The 27,656-nt window shown below is 44.2% G+C and overlaps 1 protein-coding gene across 1 annotated transcript; it reads right to left on the reverse strand.

The window, feature by feature from the left end:
* Positions 1-5,925: 5,925 nt before the first annotated feature.
* LOC120979036 (cytochrome P450 4A4-like) lies at positions 5,926-26,947 on the reverse strand. The gene is made up of 12 exons (XM_040407554.1): positions 26,542-26,947; positions 20,392-20,536; positions 18,431-18,475; positions 15,027-15,154; positions 14,737-14,861; positions 14,272-14,423; positions 13,153-13,259; positions 11,734-11,924; positions 10,931-11,064; positions 8,997-9,061; positions 7,698-7,780; positions 5,926-6,271 (listed from the first exon to the last, which is right to left on the reverse strand). Exons 1-12 carry the CDS (start codon positions 26,731-26,733, stop codon positions 6,097-6,099), a joined length of 1,542 nt encoding a protein of 513 aa, XP_040263488.1. The 5' UTR covers positions 26,734-26,947; the 3' UTR covers positions 5,926-6,096.
* Positions 26,948-27,656: the final 709 nt, after the last annotated feature.

Here is a 27,656-nt window from a genome sequence, read left to right on the forward strand (position 1 = left end):
CATGAGGCCGACTCACAAACAACTCACCAGTTACCTCCAGCATGTGACCATGCTTGCAGTGGGAGGAGGGAGGAGTCTGCAAGTCCCACTCAAGACTGGCTGATATAGCCCAGGCCTCACAGGTGCACCTAAATGTGACCTGTAGATGGAAAACAGGCACATTCAAATTGGAGTTTATACACCTCCAGGAATCTCTATATATACAAACTGAAAAGACTAGCGTGGTATTAGCAGGAGGTGCTCAAACCCACATGCAGTCGTGCAAATATATAGGGGAGCAAATCCTGCACTTGTGGCCCGTTGCTAATGGCGATCCCCAGCAAAAATGCATACGGTGGAGGATGCCCGCAGCGAACCACAAGTACCACAATAGACATCCTACACAAGGTAGCAATTGTGTGGATGTAATAATCAATATAACAATATAACAAAATAATAGCAAAGACAGGTGCACGCTGCAGTCTTACTAAACCCTCAAACTGATTTTAAAATTGAGAGATTAGTCAACATATCCTACGGTGTAGGACATGTCTAAGCCCGGGCACCACGCCAAGGTTTCTCAAGTAGCCCGGGACCTAACACTCTCCTAACTGAGCCGTATGGGCAATACCAGAAGCCAGTGGGCAAATTACAGGAGCATGAGGCCGACTCACAAACAACTCACCAGTTACCTCCAGCATGTGACCATGCTTGCAGTGGGAGGAGGGAGGAGTCTGCAAGTCCCACTCAAGACTGGCTGATATAGCCCAGGCCTCACAGGTGCACCTAAATGTGACCTGTAGATGGAAAACAGGCACATTTAAATTGGAGTTTATACACCTCCAGGAATCTCTATATATACAAACTGAAAAGACTAGCGTGGTATTAGCAGGAGTTGCTCAAACCCACATGCAGTCGTGCATATATATAGGGGAGCAAATCCTGCACTTGTGGCCCGTTGCTAATGGCGATCCCCAGCAAAAATGCATACAGTGGAGGATGCCCGCAGCGAACCACAAGTACCACAATAGACATCCTACACAAGGTAGCAATTGTGTGGATGTAATAATCAATATAACAATATAACAAAATAATAGCAAAGACAGGTGCACGCTGCAGTCTTACTAAACCCTCAAACTGATTTTAAAATTGAGAGATTAGTCAACATATCCTACGGTGTAGGACATGTCTAAGCCCGGGCACCACGCCAAGGTTTCTCAAGTAGCCCGGGCTACACCGTAGGATATGTTGACTAATCTCTCAATTTTAAAATCAGTTTGAGGGTTTAGTAAGACTGCAGCGTGCACCTGTCTTTGCTATTATTTTGTTATATTGTTATATTGATTATTACATCCACACAATTGCTACCTTGTGTAGGATGTCTATTGTGGTACTTGTGGTTCGCTGCGGGCATCCTCCACCGTATGCATTTTTGCTGGGGATCGCCATTAGCAACGGGCCACAAGTACAGGATTTTCTCCCCTATATATATGCACGACTGCATGTGGGTTTGAGCAACTCCTGCTAATACCACGCTAGTCTTTTCAGTTTGTATATATAGAGATTCCTGGAGGTGTATAACTCCAATTTAAATGTGCCTGTTTTCCATCTACAGGTCACATTTAGGTGCACCTGTGAGGCCTGGGCTATATCAGCCAGTCTTGAGTGGGACTTGCAGACTCCTCCCTCCTCCCACTGCAAGCATGGTCACATGCTGGAGGTAACTGGTGAGTTGTTTGTGAGTCGGCCTCATGCTCCTGTAATTTGCCCACTGGCTCCTGGTATTGCCCATACGGCTCAGTTAGGAGAGTGTTAGGTCCCGGGCTACTTGAGAAACCTTGGCGTGGTGCCCGGGCTTAGACATGTCCTACACCGTAGGACATGTTGACTAATCTCTCAATTTTAAAATCAGTTTGAGGGTTTAGTAAGACTGCAGCGTGCACCTGTCTTTGCTATTATTTTGTTATATTGTTATATTGATTATTACATCCACACAATTGCTACCTTGTGTAGGATGTCTATTGTGGTACTTGTGGTTCGCTGCGGGCATCCTCCACCGTATGCATTTTTGCTGGGGATCGCCATTAGCAACGGGCCACAAGTGCAGGATTTGCTCCCCTATATATATGCACGACTGCACGTGGGTTTGAGCAACTCCTGCTAATACCACACTAGTCTTTTCAGATTATATGCCCCCCTCAGTTCCAACTTAGAGAACACCTTGGCACCGACAATCTGACTAAACAAATACGGAATCAAAGGAAGGGGGTAAGGATCACGGACGGTAATACGATTGAGCTCACGGAAGTCCAGGCATGGTCTCAGGGTACCATCTTATTTCTTTACAAAGAAAAACCCAGCAGCCACTGGGGACTTGGATGGTCTAATATGTCCCTTTGCCAAACTCTCGGTAATATACTCTTGCATGGCCTTTCTTTCGGGTTCCGAAAGATTGTACAACCGAGATTTGGGCAATTTACCTCCAGGAATAAGATTGACGGGACAGTCATACTCCCGGTGCGGAGGCAACTCCTGATTACCACTCTCAGAGAAAACATCACAAAATTCTGAAATGAACGAGGGCACTGTTTTAGTGGTCACTATAGAGAATGATGCATTAAGACAGTTGTCCATGCAAAAATCACTCCAATCGAGAATCTGTCTCGCTTGCCAGTCGATGTTAGGGTTATGTTTGCTTAACCATGGTAAGCCCAACACCAACGGAGCAGGCAGACCCTCCAACACATAACAGGAGATAGATTCCTGATGGAAATCACCCACTCTTAAATGAATGTTATTCACCACCTGCGACAGGCATTTTTGGGTGAGAGGTGCTGAGTCAATTGCAAAGACAGAAATACTTTTCTCTAATGCATTAGTAGTCAACCCATAAATGCGTACAAACAGTCCATCAATCAAGTTAACTCCTGCCCTACTGTCGATAAATGCTTCGATTTTCACAGTTTTGGACTCTAGCGCCACCTTGGCTGACAGGAGAAAACGGTACTACCAGTAAAAGACAAAAGTAGGTTTTCTTGCTCCCCATCCACACCACCAATAGTAATTTGAGGATTAAAAGCTTTTTCCTTTTTGTTTACACCTTGATGATGCAAGTACTGACAAATATTCACAAAATGTCCCTTCTTGCCACAATAAAAGCAGACTCCTTTCACATGACCCAAGCTTTTGCCAGGAGTAGCTTTACCTAACTGCATAGGCTCATCACAAGGCGCAACTACCAGTGTCTCTCCACTATAAGTGTCAAAGGAAGCAGTACCCTTATTGGACAGTACGTCCTGAAGGTGAGGACCCCTAGATCTCTCCCTCAGGCGTCTATCTAGACATACAGCAAGGGACATAGCTGCCTCCAGTGACACAGGATTTTCATGAAAAGCCAACGCATCCTGCAGTCTCTCAGAGGGACCCTGACAGAATTGGCTACAGAGAGCAGGATCGTTCCACTCAGTATCGGTAGCCCATTTCCTAAATTCAGAGCAATAGATCTCCGCGGAACGTTCTCCTTGCCGCAAACTCCGTAACTTGGTCTCGGCCTGAGAGATCCGATCCGGGTCATCGTAGATGAGACCCAAGGCTCTAAAGAATTCATCTACCGACCGGAGGGACGGTGATCCGGTCGGCAGAGAAAAAGCCCAAGATTGTGCGTCCTCTTTAAGCAATGAAATAATCATACCCACACGTTGACACTCATCCCCAGAAGAGTATGGACGCAGCTTAAAGTATAATTTACATGACTCCCTGAACCAGATGAAATTGTCACTACCCCCGGAAAACCTGTCCGGGAGAGCCACCTTCGGTTCAGGACAGACCTGGAACCCACCACCGGAACCAGCAGCCTGTGGACTCTGAATCTGCAAGACAGTTGCGCGGAGATCTGCTACCTCCAAAGTCAGATTCTGCAGCTGTTCGACCAGTGCAGTCATAGTATCCATAGCTGCACAGATCAGAACAAAAATGGCACTATGGGATAATGTCACGGATGTAGTAGGGGAGAACACCAAAAGACAACAAGAAGGAAGGGGAAAGACATTAGGCCTCACCGCTAGGTAAGGAAAAGGGTCACCACCTATAAAACCCTGCTCCTGGCCCTAACTCCTATCCGTATGGGCACCTCTCGATGGTAGAGATACCCATACACAGGAACCCAGAAAACCCTGGTGGCCCTCAGATGCCCTAAAAATAATGACAGGGCAGAGACCACCCGTTCCTTCCCTGGTGAAGGAACTAGCGTCTCACTGAGGCCTAGTAAACAACCTGTTCAGGTGTGGACATACCAGCAACACACAGACAAAGTGAAACCAAAGAGGCTGTCAGATCATTAATGCGTAGAAAATCTTTCAGACCTTCTAAGACCTGTCACAGATGTGACACCGCCTCCCTGGGCTGCGTTCTCTACTATGCAGGTGTACTATCTTAGGCCTGGGTGTACTGCAATTGTAAATAGTTTTATATTATAATATTATGTATTTTATTGTATGTACTTGGCCATATTTCCCAGTGAAGGACATGGATGGCAATGGTTAGCAAGGAACAGGGTGGTTAGCCCTCTTGGTGGGAGTGCGCTGGTCCTGTTTCCTGCCAGGAGTGGGTTCCTGCTGAGTTCCTGCTGAGACAGGGGAAGGAGAGGAAGCTCACGCCTGAGGTCCTGCTCCAAAAGTGGATTCTCAAGAGAGAACAACCAACCTTTATCCTCAAGTAAAGTCTTGAGATGCTAGACAGCAGAGTGAACTGCTACAAACAGCAAGACACCCATCACCTAGAACGTTACTAGACCGATACCTCCTAATTGCTAAATTGCCGCCATCCAACCTGCCTCTATAATCCTTACCAGTGCAAGAGATTTGCACTTAAAGTCTGCTGCTACAGAATGTATTTGAGGTTGTTGGACTTAGTAATAAGACTTTGTTACTTTTAATTCAGGCCTCATTCTTCAGAATTTGGCATGGTGGGACGTGCAGTTTGAATTTTTGCCTCAGGCAGCAGGAAGGCAATGTGCTTCCCTGGCCACAAAGCAATGAGGGATGGGGGGCCCAAGCTAAACTCTTGCTCCAGGGCCCATGAGCCTTTAGCTACGCCCCTGAGTACTGCATTTCCACTGCACCAGTCGCCGGTAGCAGTGGCCTAAGAGAGTACACCATTACACAACACTTCATCCGGGCACTACCACTCCCATCCTCTGCACAGACTCCTCTGGGGCACAGGCACTGTTCAGCCCTGATACAAGCAACAGAACCTCCTGTATCTTCAACTGCTCTGAACACTTTCAGCACCTGCACAGAAGAGGATGCAGCTAGGGAGACAGTTGTATAAAAGCCACTCCTGTGGTCATCACTGTCCTCTTGTTATAGAACCAGCTGGATGGCAGAAGAAGTACTCGTAGTACTGAAAGACTTTTAATCAAAAAATAACAAAAGAGTTGAAAAGAAAAGTTCTGAGTGAGGAAAAGAAGGGTTCAATTCTAGCTTTACTGTGGAGGGATACAGTGAATGTCAGGTCGCTTCTATCCTTAAAATTTCAAAGATGGCGGTTAATAAGAACAAGGTCAAGCCGCAAACAATGGGGACAACAAAGCTACAGACTGGCAGAGTGGGGAAACGTTATATTTTCGGTATTGTATCTGCAATAAGCCAAATCTATAAAACCAGGTCTGTCCTGCTGGCTGCCCAAACAGGAAAACTCTCTTGACTTCGACACAGCAGGTATGTTTCCTCTAAAAGGTTGCCACCACTAGGGGTAGCTTTCTGCACATGTAATTATATTACAGGTTGTGTGAAGGTCTTTAATTCTTTCTGACATCATGGTCTGGGTGTGACTACCACCCGTGCACCCCTTTTAACCTATGTCCCCAGCTTTAAAATGACCAGTGGAGCTGGAATATGATATCCTGTAGCTCCAAGCACCATCATGGCCATCTCACATAAGAATGCATTCATGTTAATTCCACTTTTATTCCTCTAGGGGGCAGCACACAAAATTCTCCATTGAACAATACATCATTAATGGTGTTTATTGTATAATTCATTTTGGGGGTAAATTACAGCAGCACAGAATGAACAAACAAAAGAGAAGGCACGACGGAATCACTGCGATCTTCAGAGTTTATGTTTTTTGTATCTTTTTCAGATTCAAGTGAATGCCATTCACGGAACGTAAGACAAGCTGAGGAATCTTCAGCGGCTCATTGTTGGGATCTACACTCAGTTCAAACCTCGGAAGTGTCAGAGACATGGCGACTTTCATCTCGTTCATAGCAAAGTTCTGTCCAATGCAGTTCCTACGGGGAGAGGACATGAAGATTTTGGTGTGAAATTTGTTAAATATGGGGCAGATTATGTCACAAAAATGACAGCAAATAAGAACATTGGGCCACATTTATTAAGACTATCGTTCTATACACCGGATTGTTGGAGTTATTAGTGCCAGATTTATTAAAAGATGTGCGCCTCTTTTTCTAGTTTTCTAGGATTTTAACATTAATGTCTAACTTCCAGAGCTGGAGCTACTGCAGAACAGCTGATGGGCGGGGGTGCCGGGTGTTGGACCCCTGCTGATTGGATATTGATGGCCTATCCTGAGAATAGCCCATTGAAATCAAAATCTCAAAAAAAAATTTAAAGTAAAAAATGTAATATATGAGCTATGAGAAGCTTTAAACATGAAGGCACGCCCATTCCATAGTGAGCACACCCATTTTTCCAACGTTTGGCAAGAGCAACCAAAAAGTGAAATTCTGAGCAATTTTACCACACAATGTTTGCTGCAGTTTTCACCAAAAACTGGTGCAAACTAACGAATGTGGGCTTTATTTTGGGTGCTTGGCTTGCCACAAGCCCCTGAGGAGCCAGAGAGGAGAACGGGAGTGGTAGTGGCTCTGGCTGCAAAAGTCTCTCACAGGCTTTCCATAAATTGCTGCTCCCTAGGGCCAGGGCAGTGAAAGAAGGGCACACCCTTTCTTCCATTGGGGCACATCCAGATGTTAGGGGTCCTGCCTGATGGTACTTGAGGTGCCCTTGGTGTTGTGGTTTTTAGTGTGGCTGTAAGGCACGAGATGTTGATGCTGTGGCCAGCAAAAGGTGTTGGAGTCAGTACTCAGGCTAAAGGTAGAAAACAAAGTCTCTCTTTACTAAACAGCAGAATAAGGGTTATAATACTTCCAACAGTCTCAGAACACAGTTACAACAATACACAGCTGCTCACTGCTACAATGTATCAGGCCGTTTGGCTCACAGGTATTGTCTGGACTGGATACAATTGTATCAAATTCTCTGCTAAGAGCAGGATTCGTGTAAACGTTTATTTACATGAAAGCCATTTTCAAGGTCTTCTTTGTTTAAGGGACGTGTTACTGAGTTACTGCCAACCAAAGTCCAACTGACCCACCAGAGAACCAGATGATCCTTTGGTGGGCCCAGGCTCTGATACCATAGTGGGCCCCAACGATCCAGTAAAAAAAAACAAAAAAACAACAACATGGCACTAGAGTCTATTTCTATTTCTAAACCTATTAGACTTTATGGATGATATGGGGGGTTCGGTCCTGAGAATCATTCCCTTTGGTGGGCCCAAGGAAACCCAGTCCAACCCCGGTGGATACTAGAAGTATATACCATCGTCGTGAGACTTTAATATACCGCACCTGTATCTCAATGCTGTTATTTCTCTACATATATCATAGATTTTAGATCTTCAAGATGTCTTACCTTGCTCCAGCAGAAAAAGGAACATACATATGTGAATGTCTGTTTGATGCATTCTCCGGTGAAAACCTCAGTGGATCAAAAACCTAAAATCCATAAATAGATGAGACATAAACCTGATTGTAGAAAGATGTCCTATAGCTTGATGATACAAGATAATGAGGCTCATCCACAATCTATATAGAGTATGTAAAGGACATGAAAGTGCTTTGTAAACTTTTTGCTGCTTGTATAACCACCTGGTACTAGAGGGTTCTACATGTTTGACTTTTTACTGGGGAAGGGTACCCACAATATATTAAAAAAATAACCTTATTAGATGTGCCTAGAAAAGACCAAAATCCCAAATGCAGAAATGTTTAATTCCACGTCAAACCTCAATAAGAGTTCAGTAGGGTAGGGGTTGCTGAACTGTATTTTTGTGCACAATGCTAGTTTTTCTGTGTTCAAGTTACTGTTACCAATCCCTGTTCTTCACACTCAATGCACCCCACGGCAGGGGTGCCACCCTGAAATGTTTTGTACGATAAATCATTAATGGGGGCTTTTGGCGAAATATATATTTTTTTCATATATATGGGGTACAATGGGTTTAAAAAAAAATAAGAATTTATAATGTCACTGACTCCCCCCCCCCCCCCCCCCCCCCCAGCAGGTCTCCATTACCTGGTATTGGCTTGATGCAGCAAGAAATGCCTGCTTAGCCAATCAGTGACTGAGGTGTGTCACTTTCAGCCAGTGATTGGCTGATCAAGCATCTCTATTTCCTGCATGTCAAGCCAAGACCAGGAAGTGGAGACCATCGGGGACCTGGTAAGGATTGCAACATTAGCTGCGGGGGATCAGTGAGGTGAGTAATGCTTCTTTTTTATCCATTCTGCACCATATATATATATATATATATATATATATATATATATATATAAAAACAACTTTACCAGAATACCCTTCTAATAATTTTTGGCGCAAATGCTTTTCAGGTTGGCACCACTGGCGTGCGTTGCATTGAGGGTGAAGAACAAGGATTGAGAATAGTTCCTAGATCGCAATAACAGCTGTGGGGGATCGATGAGGTGAGTAATACTTTTCTTTAAGCCATTCTGCCCTATATTTAATCCTGCTGGGCAACCCCTTTAAGTCCTAACACAAGAGACGATGTGCTAGAACTTACTATACAAATTATAGTCATTAAAATGATTCTATCCTGCTCCAGACTTGATGACCAGGGACCATTGTAGTTATATCTTAGGCTGACATTCACATTAGTTCTGCCATATCAATACCACTGCTGACTCCACGTACCTCAGGGTTATCCCACATGCTGGGAGATCTGTTCATGCAAAAAATACTTAGAAAGATGACAGTACCTGTCACAACAAAAGATAAAAATAAAAGAGGAAGAAAACATAAAAAAATGAAATCTTGGTTTAATATTTCATCACAAATTGACTAGTTTACTAGTCTTGAAAATTATTGGAATTTTTAGACTCTTAATATAAGGTTAATATCTCTGCAAGATATACAGTCGTGGCCAAAAGTTTTGAGAATGACACAAATATTAGTTTTCACAAAGTTTTCTGCTAAACTGCTTTTAGATCTTTGTTTCAGTTGTTTCTGTGATGTAGTGAAATATAATTACACGCACTTCATACGTTTCAAAGGCTTTTATCGACAATTACATGACATTTATGCAAAGAGTCAGTATTCGCAGTGTTGGCCCTTCTTTTTCAGCACCTCTGCAATTTGACTGTGCATGCTCTCAATCAACTTCTGGGCCAATTCCTGACTGATAGCAACCCATTCTTTCATAATCACTTCTTGGAGTTTGTCAGAATTAGTGGGTTTTTGTTTGTCCACCCGCCTCTTGATGATTCACCACAAGTTCTCAATGGGATTAAGATCTGGGGAGTTTCCAGGCCATGGACCCAAAATATCAACATTTTGGTCCCCGAGCCACTTAGTTATCACTTTTGCCTTATGGCACGGTGCTCCATCGTGCTGGAAAATGCATTGTTCTTCACCAAACTGTTGTTGGATTGTTGGAAGAAGTTGCTGTTGGAGGGTGTTTTGGTGCCATTCTTTATTCATGGCTGTGTTTTTGGGCAAAATTGTGAGTTAGCCCACTCCCTTGGATGAGAAGCAACCCCCCACATGAATGGTCTCAGGATGCTTTACTGTTGGCATGACACAGGACTGATGGTAGCGCTCACCTTTTCTTCTCCGGACAAGCCTTTTTCCAGATGCCCGAAACAATCGGAAAGAGGCTTCATTGGAGAATATGACTTTGTCCCAGTCCTCAGCAGTCCATTCACCAAACTTTCTGCAGAAGATCAATCTGTCCCTGATGTGTTTTTTTGGAGAGAAGTGGCTTCTTTGCTGCCCTTCTTGACACCAGGCCATCTTCCAAAAGTCTTCGCCTCACTGTGCGTGCAGATGCGCTCACACCTGCCTGCTGCCATTCCTGAGCAAGCTCTGCACTGGTGGCACTCCGATCCCGCAGCTGAATCCTCTTTAGGAGACGATCCTGGCGCTTGCTGGACTTTCTTGGACGCCCTGAAGCCTTCTTAACAAGAATTGAACCTCTTTCCTTGAAGTTCTTGATGATCCTATAAATTGTTGATTGAGGTGCAATCTTAGTAGCCACAAGATCCTTGCCTGTGAAGCCATTTTTATGCAACGCAATGATGGCTGCACGCGTTTCTTTGCAGGTCACCATGGTTAACAATGGAAGAACAATGATTTCAAGCATCACCCTCCTTTTAACATGTCAAGTCTGCCATTTTAACCCAATCAGCCTGACATAATGATCTCCAGCCTTGTGCTCGTCAACATTCTCACCTGAGTTAACAAGACGATTACTGAAATGATCTCAGCAGGTCCTTTAATGACAGCAATGAAATGCAGTGGAAAGTTTTTTTTGGGATTAAGTTAATTTTCATGGCAAAGAAGGACTATGCAATTCATCTGATCACTCTTCATAACATTCTGGAGTATATGCAAATTGCTATTATAAAAACTTAAGCAGAGACTTTTCCAATTTCCAATATTTATGTAATTCTCAAAACTTTTGGCCACGACTGTATATATATATATATATATATATATATATATATATATATATACATAGATATATTCTCTCTCTCTCTCTCTATATATATATATATATATATATATAAACACTATTTTAATAATTTGGGTTTAAAAATTGTTAATATCTTTCGTAATTTGTCACTGACCCTTAGGTACGCTCCGTCCATCAAAGAAGGTGATTGGCTCTTTAAGTTCACGGGCCACTCCTGGTACAGGCGGGTAGAGACGCATGCTCTCCTTAATACACATGGTGGTGTACGGCAGCTTACTCAGATCCTCCCTGGCATCATAAAAGAGTAATAATAATACTGTAATACCATACTTAAAGAGGACCTCTCACCTCTCCTGACATGTCTGTCTAAGTAACTACTTGCATTGCCCCATGTAATAACAAAACTATTGCAATGTTTATTTTGTCGATGGTTCAAAACAGCAAACCCATGAGGATCTTCTCATTGACTTTGCTGTGCTCATGAACATTTCCTAGAATCATTGCAGCAAAAGGCACACTAAAAACTACATTAGATAGTTCTGCAGTTCACATCACTCTAAACATAAGTTAAAGGGGTTTCCCACCCCCTAAAAATAACCCCATATATGTACAGTTTGAGCTCTGCATATATCCCGCACCTCTAGTGTTGTGCTCCCCTATATTCTCTTGTGTACCTCCTCAGCTGAGTGACATGAATTCAGGCAATGATGGCCTCTACGATCACAAGGCTTTCCCTCACCTGGGCCCTCACCCTATATCTAAATACCCTGGCCCAGAAAAGCAGCTTTTTGGCCAATGGAAACAAGTTACCTAGAATTCTTACCCTGGCAATATGCCCCAATTGCCCAATCCAGCTACACTGCCATATCTAGATGTATTGTTGGCCCCCGTATGGAGATATAGTGTTTCACGACTACTACTCCTTTGTCATGTTCTATATTGAAGATAATATCTCACCACTCCACCGTCCTCCGATCTCCCAGGACCTCTCTGATTTCCTCCCGACATTTGTCCTGATGCTCTGGATACTTAGCCAAGCAGTAAAATGTCCAGGAGATGCCACTGGCTGTTGTATCGTGCCCCTCGAACATGAAGGTGTCCACCTCTGCCTGCAGATCTTCATCAGACAATCCCTGACCATTTTCATCCTGACAAAAAACAGACACGTAACTCTGTTACTGGAAATGTTTGGAGGACAGCTATAGGGGGTGTCCAGGATTAGAACAAAGGGCTTGATGTTATTTCAGAAACAGCACCACTCTTGTTTATGGGTTGTGTCTGGTATTGCAGCTCAGCCCCATTCACTTAAATGGAGAGTCGCTTAAAGTTGCAAAACTGCAACCTCTGCACCCCCCAAAGTTATGCCTCTGCCTCATTTTTTAACCAAAATAATCAAGTAATGTAAAGCTGCTTTGTCGTCCTGGATAATTCCAAGATCACTCCGATTTATTATGGAGGCCGACTGGAGTGAATGACCCTGCCTGTGCCCCCCACAACCCCAAGATTGTGACATCCGTCATCAACAGGAACCATAGCTTTTAGCTGCATCGCAATGTGAAACCTGTGCAGCAGCCACTGTCTTGAATGTCCTTTACACGGTTTGTTTTGACGCTGTAAAAATCTTTTACTTAAGGCTCATGCACATGGCCATTGGGCGGCCGTGGGCCGTATTGCGGCCTGCAAATGGCGGGTCGGCAATCCGCGGCCCCAGCCGTGTGCACCCTTCATCACGGATTCGGACCCATTCACTTGAATGGGTCCGCAATTCCGGAGATGCGGAACGGAGATACGGAACAGAACACCGGAAGCACTACGAAGTGCTTCCGTTGTGTTTCTTTCCGTGGTTCCGCACCACAAAAAATATGACATGCCATTTTTTTTTGTGGTGCGGACATACCACGGACCCATTCAAGTTGAATGGGTCCGGCCCGCTGCACGGATGCTGCCCGTGCATTGGGGACCGCAATTGCGGTCCCCAATGCACGGAACGGTCGCACAACGGCCGTATGCATGAGGCCTTACTTGGTGGTTTCTGCCGCGGTTGTTCACTTTGAATGCCGTGGACCCGCTCGCAACTTAACTACATTAATTGGAGCTAAACCACAGACGGACACCTGTCACAGCTTCAAGAGGCGACACTGCGCCAAGATGGTACATGTACCATCTCAACGTTTTAAACCACCAGCCTGTGAACTGAAGCACTGCCCCCTGTGCCTGACGTTGCTGTGTGAACGGGCCCAAAAAGTGCCTAAGACAGCATGAACGCTAAATACGGCCCTGCTGAGGATAGGTCTTTAATATTATTTTTCTGGAAAACCTCTTTAATACTTTAATGTAATGCTGCAACGTTCAGATGCAACTGCCCCAATTTATTACCCTGGCACATAAAAGAATGTCCAGAAAATCCAAACGTCTCTTCTGCTTGATCTTCTCCAGTTCTGTCTCCTGTTTTAGTGATTCTTTCCTCAGTTTGATGACTTTCTCTATATGGAACAGACATAATGTGATTATTACCGGAAGAATATTTTCAGAGATTTGGACTAAAACTGTCCAGGGTAGACTACTGATGTTTACTTTGAACCACACTTCATAGAATTCTGTTCTTCCTTTTCTTGTACCAAAATTAAAGGGGTTGTCCGGGTTCAAAGCTGAACCCGGACATACCCACATTCTCACCCAGGCAGCCCATTCTCACCCCCTGATATCAGCATCGGAGCATTTCCTGCTCCAATGCTCCCCCTTGTCCTATATCACGCATGGCAAGGGCTTCTTTGTTTGTTTTTACACTGCTAGGCGGAGGCTTCTGCCTAGCAGTGTATTCAGTGACGTCACTGGCTCTGGTTGGCTGGCTTTAGCGCTTCCCTAGCCGTTTACAGGCTAGGGCAGCGCTAAAGCCGGCCCATTAGTGCTGGTGACATCACCAGGCTCACTGGTGGGCGGAAGCCTCTGCCTAGCAGTCCTTATGGAGAGCCCGGTTAGTCACTGAATCTCCATAAAGAGCCTTTGCCCTGCGCTGAATCTCAATGAGAGCATGAAATGCTCCGATGCTCATATTAGGGGGACAGCCTGGGTGAAAATTTAGGTATGCCCGGGTTCAGCTCTAAACCTAGACAACCCCTTTAAACATGAGTTTAAGATACGCAGGTAGGTGCATACAAAGAAATAATATATTTTAATACTTAAAACGGACCTATGCCAAATCCCAAGTGCCCATTTCACAGCCATGTTATTAAATGATAACATTTTTCCTGCCTCTAGGGGAAAGTAGATTTTAAACATCTCATTGAAGTTAAGAGAAGCTGCATAAATCAATATGGCTGTGTGATGCAAACCAGAGAAAGCAATCCGGTGCTGTCATCATGCAAACTCGTTGCATGGTCTGCTTCTATCCAAGCTGGCTTATCTCTAAAATCCATCAATGTGTTAAAAAAAAGTTCATTATGATCTTTTCCATTGGATTATGACTTGCAGAAAAATCTAAATAAAAGACCTGACCTGTGTGCTGATGTGCTGTTTTCAGTGCCCTCCTCAAGCGAAATCCATGCGGACTCCAGTAGAAGATAAAGTCATTATGGTAGGGAGCGAAGCGGGTTCTGTGTTCCACCAGGTAGGAGAGCTCATACACTGCTTTGATGTATTCATTTTCACTGCAAATAGAAGGAAGTCACCAATTATGTTTTATAGAGTGCAATACCCAACATGGCCACTAGGCGCTTCCTCTGCAGACGGGAGTCCGGCACAGGTTCTTACCACCAGGTTGCCAACTGAATGAGACTAACCAGGGCTGAGCCGCCTCCTTCCAATAGTTCTATAGCAGCCACATGTTCCACCTCTATGGTATACATGTCCTTGATAACTGGCGTAGTTTTCTCCTGACAGTTGTTTTATCCCTTCTGAGGTTTCTGCACCACGCTGAAGTAAAACTACCAAGGATAGAAATAATTATAGGCAAAAACCAACCTGTTCAGCTGGCAGTTGCTCTGGTAGCTGAAGGCACATTTCATGATGGTGTCCAGGGTCATGAGGCTGATGTGATGGAAAAGCTCCACTGGTTTCTTATCTGGGACCATTAGTTCCCATTTGTCCTAAACAAAACGCATTGTCAACCCAAATATACAATTCATTGCAATAAAATAATAACTACAAATAGGTTGATCCCCTCCTCCCGTCCTGTCTTCTTTGTACTGTTTTACACTAGATGGATTTTTGGGTGGCTGAGGAGGTTTCTCAACCTGGTGAGTTCTCCTTACCAGCATGACATTAACACAGTCGGACATCACTCCAAGATATGGCTTCAGCACATCGTAATGAAATCCTGGGGTCAACAGTTTTCGGTGCTGGTGCCATTTCTGTCCTGACAACACCAGCAAACCTTTCCCTGAAAGACAGGAAGGCAGTAGACAGGTCAAAGTGGTAGTTCACCAGCAGACCCTCAACCATAATTTTTTTCGATGGTCAGCTCAGAAGTAGGCTCTCAACCTTAATTGTTTCGATGGTTAGCTCAGCAGCAGGCCCTCGCACCTAATGTTTTAGAGAGTCAGCTCGGCAGCAGGCCCTCGCCCCTAATGTTTTAGATGGTCAGCTCGGCAGCAGGCCCTCGCCCATAATATTTTAGATGGTCAGCTCAGCATCAGGCCCTCGCCCATAATGTTTTAGATGGTCAGCTCGGCAGCAGGCCCCCGCCCATAATGTTTTAGATGGTCAGCTCGTCAGCAGGCCCTCACCCGTAATGTTTTAGATGGTCAGCTCAGCAGCAGGCCCTCGCCCATAATTTTTTTCATGGTCAGATCATTAGCAGGCCCTCGCCCATAATGTTTTAGGAGGTCAGCTCAGCAGCAGACCCTCACCCCTAATGTTTTAGATGGTATGATCAGCAGCAGGCCCTCACCCCTAATGTTTTAGAGAGTCAGCTTGGCAGCAGGCCCTCACCCATAATGTTTTAGATGGTCAGCTCAGCAGCAGACCCTAACCCCTAATGTTTTAGATGGTCAGCTCGGCAGCAGGCCCCCGCCCATAATGTTTTAGATGGTCAGCTCGGCAGCAGGCCCCCGCCCATAATGTTTTAGATGGTCAGCTCAGCAGCAGGCCCTCGCCCCTAATGTTTTAGAGGGTCACCAGCAGGCCATCAATCATAATTTTTTAAGGGTGTGTATGATGCCCTCCTTTATGTGTAATAAAGGGTGTATTGAAGTGCCGGTTCCTTGTAATATTTGGCAGCCCTTTTACTTAGTGCATAGGCTTTATGAGTGTAGGAGACCCACTACCTGAACAATTGTACCACAATGTGAATAAGGCTCTCCATTATACAGGTTGTATCGGAGTGCCTCTTCCTTGTCATTTTTGGCAACACTTGCACTTTATATACAAGTAAATATACAGGAAAGAATGTTTCATAACAATTTTTCCTCTAAAATCTAATTTATCTATTATTGTCAGTCTGTAAAAGTGGCGTACTACTCGTACAACATCGTTCCCAGCAGCGACCTGAGAGTCCAAGAAGAATCCAGACATCCTCCCCATGCTGTTACGGAACCATTTCAGTGGTGTTTCCATCAATTTCTGACCTTTTTATGTGAATCAGACACCCTGCCCTCTTCAGAGCAGAGGGTGCCTGGTTTAATGCTCAGGTTCTCCCAATGACTTTCATTGTGCTCGGGTGCTCAGTAGATCACCCTAGCATCCCGAGGTGTTCTATTTGAGCACCTGAGCACTATGGTGCTCGATCAACACCAGTGATTATGGGTCAGACCATCCTTAAACATAGAAACATAGAAACATAGAATGTGTCGGCAGATAAGAACCATTTGGCCCATCTAGTCTGCCCAATATATCTGAATCCTATGAATAGCCCCTGGCCCTATCTTATATGAAGGATGGCCTTATGCCTATCCCATGCATGCTTAAACTTCTCCACTGTATTTGCAGCTACCACTTCTGCAGGAAGGCTATTCCATGCATCCACTACTCTCTCAGTAAAGTAATACTTCCTTATATTACTTTTAAACCTTTGCCCCTCTAATTTAAAACTGTGTCCTCTTGTGGTAGTTTTTCTTCTTTTAAATATGCTCTCTTCCTTTACCGAGTTGATTCCCTTTATGTATTTAAAAGTTTCTATCATATCCCCTCTGTCTCGTCTTTCATCCAAGCTATACATGTTAAGGTCCTTTAACCTTTCCTGGTAAGTTTTATCCTGCAATCCATGTACTAGTTTAGTAGCTCTTCTCTGAACTCTCTCTAGAGTATCTATATCCTTCTGGAGATATGGCCTCCAGTACTGCGCACAATACTCCAAGTGAGGTCTCACCAGTGTTCTGTACAGCGGCATAAGCACTTCACTCTTTCTACTGCTTATACCTCTCCCTATACATCCAAGCATTCTGCTGGCATTTCGTGCTGCTCTATTACATTGTCTTCCCACCTTTAAGTCTTCTGAAATAATTACTCCTAAATCCCTTTCCTCAGATACTGAGGTCAGGACTGTGTCAAATATTCTATATTCTGCCCTTGGGTTTTTACGCCCCAGATGCATTATCTTGCACTTATCCACATTAAATTTTAGTTGCCAGAGTTCTGACCATTCTTCTAGTTTTCCTAAATCCTTTTCCATTTGGCGTTTCCCTCCAGGAACATCAACCCTGTTACATATCTTCGTGTCATCAGCAAAAAGACAAACCTTACCAGCGAGGCCTTTTGCAATATCACTTATGAAGATATTAAACAAAATTGGTCCCAGTACAGATCCCTGTGGAACCCCACTGGTAACATGACCTTGTTTTGACCCCTTAAAGGGGTTGTGTAAAAATTTTTTTTAAAATCTTATCCCCCCCCCCCCTTCCCAAATCCGGCAGTACTGGGTAAAGAAATCTATACTTACCTGCTCCTTGCTGCTCCATTCTGGTACTGTGGGTTCTGGACTGTCTTCACTGCACTTGACAGAAGGGGTCATGTGCACTGCTGCAACTAATGACTGGCCTCATTGATGACGTGTCCTACATCCCTTTTGGGTCATAATTCACATGGGGAGAAAGCCATCAATAAGGTCAATCATTTGCTGCAGCGGTGCACATGACCTCTCTCGTGTGGAAGTTGACAGATACAGACAGGAAGTCTGGGGTAGACAGCCCGGGAGCCACAGAGCCAGAACTGAGATGCGGGGAACAGGTAAGTATAGATTTTTTCACAGCTCTTGGTGGTGGGGTGTGGATTTAAAAAAAATCCTGGACAACCCCTTTAAGACTCCCTGCAAGTAATTCTATTGAGAAATGCTATGGCCACCCTTTCCCCGGCCAGAAATGGCACAAATGTACTAATAGACTGCATAAAATTCCATAGAAATGACATTGATGCTCTTAGTAAGATCGACTTGTCCATAAATACAGTTCCACTATCGTTCCCCTTTAAGAGATGGGCCACTATTACTCTACATCAGTCTCAATTCACATGGTATAAAAATAGTCAAAATTCTGCATCCATAGAAAACAGCCTCCCGTCTGGCACGCCATATTGTTAGTGAATATGTCCCTTCTACATTACCCTCATCCCTTATTTCACCCTCCGTAATGTGTTATGTTTAGAATCTGAAACACAGTGGTCAGAAAATGTAAGGTTAAAGCCTGCTTAGATATGATACAACTAACAAAGCCATGTTACATACCAATCCAGGGGGTGATGAAGTGATAGGCAAAGTTGTCCTTTGGATCTATAAAGACATGGTAGGTGTATTTAGGATATGCTTGTTAAGCATGACAAGGCTTTGATTCATATAAACAACAGGGTTCGGCTTCATATTCTAGATGCCGTTATGGTGGGTAGTAGATGGTTTTAGTTCTAAAATCTGTCAAGAGTTGTTAGTTATCTGTAGGAGTACAAGGAACATGGTCTCCAAGAAGTCCTCAGACAGGACATCCATGTTTTTTCTGGAGTGTAGACTATGTCGTACTCTATATCGTTTTCTTTTTAAGATAGGGATGAAAACATCATGAGAGTACTTGAAATGTAAAATGGAAGGATCAGAATTCTTACATCATTTTTGGAGGTGCCCAAAATTGTTCAACTATTGGATCAAAGTAACAAAATTACTGAGTGCCATTCTGGGAATAAATGTCTAGTTGGACCCATTTACATGTATATTGGGGTATTTTACAGATTTGGGTCTTCAAAAGACTAGATTATTATTTACTAAATATTGATCTTGAATAGAGATGAGCGAATTTCTTAAAATGTGATCCTCGTCCAAATCGGATGGCCAATTCAATTTCAGTTCCAATAAATTCAACCCGAATTAAAAGTGCCTGTAAGGTCTCTCTCTCCTCTCCATCTCCCTCCCTCCCTCTCACTCTTGTCTCTTTCTCCCTCCCTTCGTCATTCTCTCTCTCCCTCCCTGTTTCTCTGTCCATCTCCCTCCCTCCGTCACTCTCACTCTCTCCCTCCCACCCTCTCTTGTCTCTCTCTACCACCCTCCCTCCGTCTCTCTCCCTCCCACCTTGTTTCTCTGTCCATCTCCCTCCGTCAGGCTCACTCTCTTTCTCTCCCACCCTCTCTCACTCTCTTTCGTCTCTCTCTCCCACTTTCCAACCCTCCCTCTCCCTACCTCCCACCTTGTTTCTCTATCCCTCCGTCACTCTCACCCTCTCTCTCCCTCCCTCCGTCTCTCATACTCCCACCTTGTTTCTCTCTCCACCTCCCACCCATCCTCTCTCTCTCATCTGTCTCTCTCCCTCCATCTCTCTCCCTCCTTCCCACATTGTTTCTCTCTCCATCTCCATCACTCTCACTCCCTCCCACCCTCTCTCTCTTGTCTCTCTCCCACCATCACTCTCTCTTCCTCCCACCCACCCTCTCAGCTCTTTCTTTCTCCACCCCCTCCCTCTGTCACTCTCTCTACCTCCCACCATCTCTCTCATCTCTCCCCATCCTTCTCTTTCTCGAATCACACAAAATTCAGTTAGTTCCAATCAAAACCTTTTAGAAAATTTGGGATGAATTTATGAATTTGAGAATTGATTCGTTCATCTCCAGTCCTGAAATATCATCAAGGAAAGAATGATTAGAAGTTGTGAATAACAATAGGAACATTTAAAAAAATGTTTTTATAATAAAGGCACAGTAAGATGTATGAATAGATATGGATGGCGCCCATAGGGGAGACATACCGGAAAACATTAGGTCTGCTGTTATAAAAAGAAGGGGAGCCAAGACAAGGTAAAACTAAATAAAACATTTTTTTCTTTCCCCTCGCCTCTGTGGGGCAGTTGGGTGGGAATTAGTTGGGGTTTAAAATCTGTGGAAATTAAGGTTTAGGGTAATAAAGTATGTTGAAATGCAATCCAAAAATATAAATTAAATAAAACAGGGAGCATTGTGGTTTTCCATGAACTATACAGAGCAGAATGGGAACAAAAAGTCACTTTTTTTTTTAAGCTATTGTAGATGAAAAATGGTGTTTCTCATTACTCATTGTTGCCCATGAGTCATGTTTGGTTTTGCAGTTCAGACCTTTTCAGATGCTGCTCTTAGATGGTGCTGTTTCTGATTTTTTTTAAATTTCAGAACAGAATTTTCTGAATGAATAAAATGCAAACATTAAAAAATGATATTAACAGAATTGTTTCTCACCTTGCCTGGACAGAATGGCTTTTATGTAGTCTGGATGATAGATAGTGAGAGTGGCAAAGAAATTTCCAAGCCACATGGGGAAGGCGCAATCAAATTGCTTTGCATAACCATTTATAATGTCCAAATCAGTCCCATCTTGTTTGAACTGTTAAGAAGAAGAAAGATTTCAGCTAAAACCTCAGCTTGTCCTATCACTATTCAGAGCAGAAGGCCACCTAGCCTAGATGTTTCAGTGCAGGTCCTTGCTGCAGAGCTTCATGGTCATACAGTTTGGAAATATGTTATATAGACTGGGGTTCAATGTTAACTGTGCATACAAGACGTATCAAGTCAATAGGTTTTAATATGTGAAATATCTCATGTGAATATACCAAGTGATTGGCTCCAAAATTGGCTCTAAATGAAGTTGTCTTCTGCTGGAGCTTTGTAGCCCATTATTATTGTGTTAGAGCCTGGTCCCACTTGAAGACCCTCTTGTACTTTGGTATGCAAGTCTGACCTTGTTTGGGGAAATTCACTCATGTTTCATCTATCTCACCCTCCCCCAAACCTACATTGGTCTTAAAAAATATAAAGGGATTGTTAAGAACATAGCAATGGCTTGGTCATGGTCCATGGTCATGGTCATGGTCATGGCTTGGGCATGCATATTGTGGTTCTTTAAGAGCATGATTGGCAACCTTTTTACCCCATAGGAAAACCCCCAAAAAGGTAACCCTCCTCAGGAAACCCTAAAACTATTTTATCTCTACTATTACTCTTGCCGTCTTCTGAGGAAGGCCTGGCCAAGATTGGAGGACCTCAAAGGATCCACACAATCCTGGTCTCATCCCTCTTGCCTAATTTACCTCTGAAGAAGTTCATTTATTATGTCTTTTTTTATCTAAATGTGATTATTTTGAGAGATTATTGGATACTCCTTTCCATAAAATTAAGACGACCATGCACTTCAGATTATTGTTGGCCTAATGAGCATTCGACAGATAGCTGTCTCTCCCAATCCCCTCATAGACATAGAGGCATGCTCAGCTGAGTTGTTATTGAGTGAAAGCTGACGACAGACACCTTTGCCAGTGGCTTATCGGCCCAAGAACGAAAGGATCCTTCTGTCCCCCAACATCTACATAGTAACATCTACCACCAGGACAGAGTCAGGCGACCCCAATACACATCAGGTTGATGGCCAATGCAACTCAGGGGGTTAGGCCAAAATATATCTAATGTGTATGACCAGCTTTAGAAATGATGCCCCAAGCAATGTTTTGCTCACAGATCTTGAGCCTTAAAAATAAGATATTTATTCTGATGACTATCACCCATAGAAGACAATAATGAAACTTGGACTTGATTTTTGAAATCATATAGCCGCCATATAATCAACTCTGGAACCGTGATCTCAGATAAAACTGCACAGACTTCAGTAAGGAAAACTCAGAGTACATCAATATCTATGGAGTTTAACTAATCTATCTCCGCCCTTCTACACATAGCAACCAGTTATGCTTGATTACTGTATGTAAGGTAAAGGTGAATAGCATCTTTAGGTCTCAAATCCCAGCCTTTTATAGTATTAAAAGCCAGTTCTAGCAGTTTCTAGACTATTGTTCAGACACGTCTGATTGTTGCTTCTGGTTTTCTAATAATTTCCAGTTAACTCTTAAAAGATTGATAGAAGCAGCTGGAATATTGTATATTTTCCTACCCAACTAGTCATTGTATCATCTGCTGGACAAATTGTCACAATTTCTTCTTCTAGTAGATAGTTGACAACTATTTGCTGCCTTTGATATACTAATGTGCCATTGTCCAGACAGACAGTACCTGCTCACACTGGCTCTGAGAAGACAATTACAAATATAGACACAAATTAAGGCTTCATTCACACGTCCGTAGTGCATTGCGGATCCGCAATACACCCAGCCGGCACCCCCATAGAAATACTTATTCTTGTCCGCAATTGCGGACAAGAATAGGACATGTTCTGTTCTTTTCCGGAGCCGCGGACCGGAAGATCGGCGGTGCGCTCCGGAAATGCGGATGCGGACAGCACACTGTGTGCTGTCCGCATCTATTCCGTCCCCATAGAGAACGAATGGGTCCACACCTGTTCCGCACAATTGCGGACCACAATTGCGGACGTGTGAATGGAGCCTAACAGAAAGTTGTTGAAAACCTTACATACATACAGGATACCAATGCAATACATAGCCTATACCATTCTCCTAAAAATCTGTTTTTCTTACAATAGGACTTTTTGATCAGCTTTTAATTCATTTTTTGAGAGGAGTGATGAACAAAACAAAAAAACTGCAGTCCTGGCGTTGATTTTTAATTTAATTGCTAATTGAACTTATTTTTTTGTGCTACTAAGGCCTCATGCACACGACCGTATTTTTTTGCAGTCCGCAAAACGGGGTTCCGTTTTCCCGTGATCCGTGACCGTTTTTTCGTCCGTGGGTCTTCCTTGATTTTTGGAGGATCCACGGACATGAAAAAAAAGTCGTTTTGGTGTCCGCCTGGCCGTGCGGAGCCAAACGGATCCGTCCTGAATTACAATGCAAGTCAATAGGGACGGATCCGTTTGACGTTGACACAATATGGTGCCATTTCAAACGGATCCGTCTCCATTGACTTTCAATGTAAAGTCTGGAGTCCCTTTTATACCATCGGATCGGAGTGTTCTCCAATCCGATGGTATATTTTAACTTGAAGCGTCCCCATCACCATGGGAACGCCTCTATGTTAGAATATACTGTCGGATATGAGTTAGATCGTGAAACCTAATTTCCGACAGTATATTCTAACACAGAGGCGTTCCCATGGTGATGGGGACGCTTCTAGTTAGAATACACTACAAACTGTGTACATGACTGCCCCCTGCTGCCTAGCAGCATCCGATCTCTTACAGGGGGCCGTGATCAGCACAAATAACCCCTCAAGTGCCGCACCTGAAGGGGTTAATTGTACTATCATATCCCCCTGTAAGAGATCAGGGCTGCCAGGCAGCAGGGGGCAGACCCCCCCTCCCCAGTTTGAATATCATTGGTGGCCAGTGCGGCCCCCCCCCCCTTCCTCCCTCTATTGTAATAAATCGTTGGTGGCACAGTGTGCGCCCCCCCCCTTCCTCCCTCTATTGTAATAAATCGTTGGTGGCACAGTGTGCGCCCCCCCCCTTCCTCCCTCTATTGTAATAAATCGTTGGTGGCACAGTGTGCGCCCCCCATCGGCCCCCCCTTCCTCCCTCTATTGTAATAAATCGTTGGTGGCACAGTGTGCGCCCCCCCCCCTTCCTCCCTCTATTGTAATAAATCGTTGGTGGCACAGTGTGCGCCCCCCATCGGCCCCCCCTCCCTCTATAGCATTAACAACATTGGTGGCCAGTGTGCGGCCTCCCATCTCCCCCCCCCCCCCCCCGATCATTGGTGGACCAGCGGGTTACTAGCAATAGTACAATAGTAAAAGATTCATACTTACCTGGGAGCTGCGATGTCTGTGTCCGGCCGGGAGCTCCTCCTACTGGTAAGTGACAGTTCATTTAGCAATGCGCCGCACAGACCTGAGGCTGTCACTTACCAGTAGGTGGAGCTCCCGGCCGGACACGAACATCGCAGCAGCAGGTAAGTATGATCGGAGCCCCAGCGATTAAACTGGGACTCCGATCGGAACTCCGCTGCCACCAATGATGGGGGGGGAGATGGGAGGCCGCACACTGGCCACCAATGTTGTTAATGCTATAGAGGGAGGGGGGGCCGATGGGGGGCGCACACTGTGCCACCAACGAATTATTACAATAGAGGGAGGGAGGAGGGGGGGGGCGCACACTGTGCCACCAACAAATTATTACAATAGAGGGGGGGGGGGCCGCACTGGCCATCAATGATATTCAAACTGGGGAGGAGGGGGGTCTGCCCCCTGCTGCCTGGCAGCCCTGATCTCTTACAGGGGGATATGATAGTACAATTAACCCTTTCAGGTGCCGCACCTGAAGGGGTTAATTGTGCTGATCACGGCCCCCTGTAAGAGATCGGGTGCTGCCAGGCAGCAGGGGGCAGTCTTGTACACAGTTTGTAGTGTATTCTAACTAGAAGCGTCCCCATCACTATGGGAACGCTTCTGTGTTAGAATATACTGTCGGTTCTGAGTTTTCACGAAGTGAAAACTCAGCTTTGAAAAAGCTTTATGCAGACGGATCTTCGGATCCGTCTGTATAAAAACTAACCTACGGCCACGGATCACGGACACGGATGCCAATCTTGTGTGCATCCGTGTTCTTTCACGGACCCATTGACTTGAATGGGTCCGTGAACCGTTGGCCGTGAAAAAAATAGGACAGGTCATATTTTTTTCACGGCCAGGAAACACGGATCACGGATGCGGCTGCAAAACGGTGCATTTTCCGATTTTTCCACGGACCCATTGAAAGTCAATGGGTCCGCGAAAAAAAACGGAAAACGGCACAACGGCCACGGGTGCACACAACGGTCGTGTGCATGAGGCCTAATTCTTTTTTTATTTAGCATTTGTAATTCAGAGTTTTTTTTGCATTTTTTCCCTTTTTAAAGATTTTGAAAAATATTTTCAACTTTTTAAAACTTTTTATTGAATTGCTCGTGTAACACACAACACTGGCTCTGCAGAGAACAAGGGGAACATGATTACAGGTTGCTTTCCATCTCTGAATGTAGACTATGAATGTTTCCATTCACTGATAACAAGTTGAATTCAGAAATGTTTAGGAAAGTTCTGCGACTGTTTCATTTACCGATTTGGACTTGCACAAAGTTATGAGCCTGATGCCAAAACAACCCCACTGTGATGAATGAAACTGCTCTTCTTCAGCTGCAGCAATTTCTGTAACTAATCTAACTACCTTAAAGGGGTTTTCCAAGAACTGAAGAAATTTGACTAAGTGGAGCAAATGGCACAAAATAATCTTACTCATCTGGTGCAATCGTCTGGCGCCGTTCCGATAAATCCCCGCCTTTGTTTACCATGCTGCTATGATAATGCGTCCAACATGACGGCTGCATCAAATCCATCATGTTAGCTATACATAGCACTGCAGGGGATATGCGGTTAAGCAAACACGTTGCTTATCTATTCATCTCTAGTGTTTGGCGCGAATATTCGAATCGCGAATATCTGCACTTGGAGAATTCTCAAATATTTAGAATATAGTGATAGATATTCGTAATTTCTAATATTTTTGATTTTTTTTTTCACCAGTAACCTCCCTTCTTGCTTGTGGGCCAATGAGAAGGCTGCAATGTCTTTTTCTGAGCTTAGCAACATCCCTAGCAACCAATAGGAAAGTTGCCTACCCCTTACTATATAGGAACCTCCCCAGCAGCCAGTGTATGTAGTATTTTGCAGATCTGAGAGATAGAGCAGTGTTATTTCTGTGCTCTGTGCTTTCCTGTGTCATTACATTAGATAGATAGTTAGTTAGCTTATATATATAATACAGATAGTTAGTGGGAGATAGTCAGTGTAGGTTATATCCTGATATAGTGGAGCTGGTTCTGATGTCCATACATACATGCTACAGACATAATGCTGTGATGTAACAAGTTCACAACAATACTTGTAGTCAGACCTGTTAAAATGTGAAGTTGCACATATTGCGCCAAAATATTTGCATCATTAGTGCCGATTTCGCCAACCATTTTCTCCAATCTCAGGAAACTTCTAGCAACTTGAAAAATTTAGCTATAGTGACCCACGCCTGTATTGTGCGCGCATTACGTGCATATTACATTGCCGATTTTCGCATTCAAGACCATATATGATGAATATTCTACCAAATATTCGCGAAATATTGCAAATTCGAATATTGCCCCTGACGCTCATCGCTATTCATCTCTATGAGTCTACCCGAGATAGCCAAGTGCTGTTCGTGGTCATTTCTAGCAGATAATGAATGGAGAGGCAGTGTGCATGCTCGGTGAGGGTCCCAGCTATCCTTCGCATAGGGGAAAAGTTTAAATCCACAACCCCTTTAACTCAGAGAGTTAGAAAACAACGCACAATTTCATTTTGACACATTTAGCTCAGCTACATCGATACATTTAGAAACTTGCTATTAAATAACAAACTCAATTGTTTCAATGCAGCAATTTAAAAAAAGTTTATAATTCAGATGCCACTTACCTCGTGGGCATTGCCATACAGCCAGTGGCGTTTAGGACCTGGGAAAGCACTGAATATTCGCTCGAACCATTTCTGTCTCAGGTAGAGGGCAGATATTTTGTAGAGCAGGTAGAGGGCACACAGGCAGGCTCCCCCGTACAGCAGATCGGAGAGGCTCAGGGAGAGGAGACCCGGCAGGATGGAGGATGCCATGTCTGGACTGTGCTCTGTGCTATACGTCCAGGGTATATATTAGTGACAGGAGGAGCTATACGATGTCACAAATGCAGGAGGACAGGGCAAAGTACAGAGGAGGAGACAAGCGTGAGGTGTGTCCACAACCCAAACACGGAGCGATCAGTGCACCTAGGAAGCTGCATTACTGTAAGCAGAGGAAGGAAGCAGTGAGATTATAATCCATGGAAATCAATAACACACCAGATCAAGAGAAAGTGCTGACAACAGTTCTCTGGTAGCAAACATGATGCAACCGACATGCAACGTGCACCCGGTATACAAAAGTGTAGTGCTGAACTTTATAATCTCTACTGGTCTGACCTTGCTGTCAATGAATGAAAAGATTCTTAATTCCTGATTATGCCTCATTCACACGTCAGAGTTTGGTCAGTGATTTCCATCAGTGATTGTGAGCCAAAACCAGAATTGGAGCCTCCACAGACATAAGGTATAAGGGAGAGATCTGCACCTGTTCTGTGTTTTGGCTCAAAATCACTGACCGAACACTGACGCGTGAATGAGGCATTGCCCACATACATGACTGCCTCCCCAGACTACATCTTCTACTGTGCAAGCGCAGATACAGGCGATGGAACCTCCTGTATTTACACCTGCGCTGAACACTCTCAGCACCTGCACAGACGAGATGCAGCCAGGGAGGCAGTCATGTGGGTAAATCATAAGACTGCCGACACCTTGGATGCTATAGATGTGGCTGTCCCATAGTCAATGGGACAACTCGCTTAGGCGGTGGTCTGCTGGGGAACGGCAGGAAATTCAAAGACCATTTTAGCAAAATATTCCAGGTTTTTCATATAACGGCATTAGATTATTTTTATTCATAGTATATACAGCTTTGGAAAAAAAATTATAGTCCGCTCCAATTTTTTCTTAAATGA

Source organism: Bufo bufo, chromosome 9 (genome assembly GCF_905171765.1).
Source record: "Bufo bufo chromosome 9, aBufBuf1.1, whole genome shotgun sequence".
Lineage (NCBI taxonomy): Eukaryota > Metazoa > Chordata > Amphibia > Anura > Bufonidae > Bufo > Bufo bufo.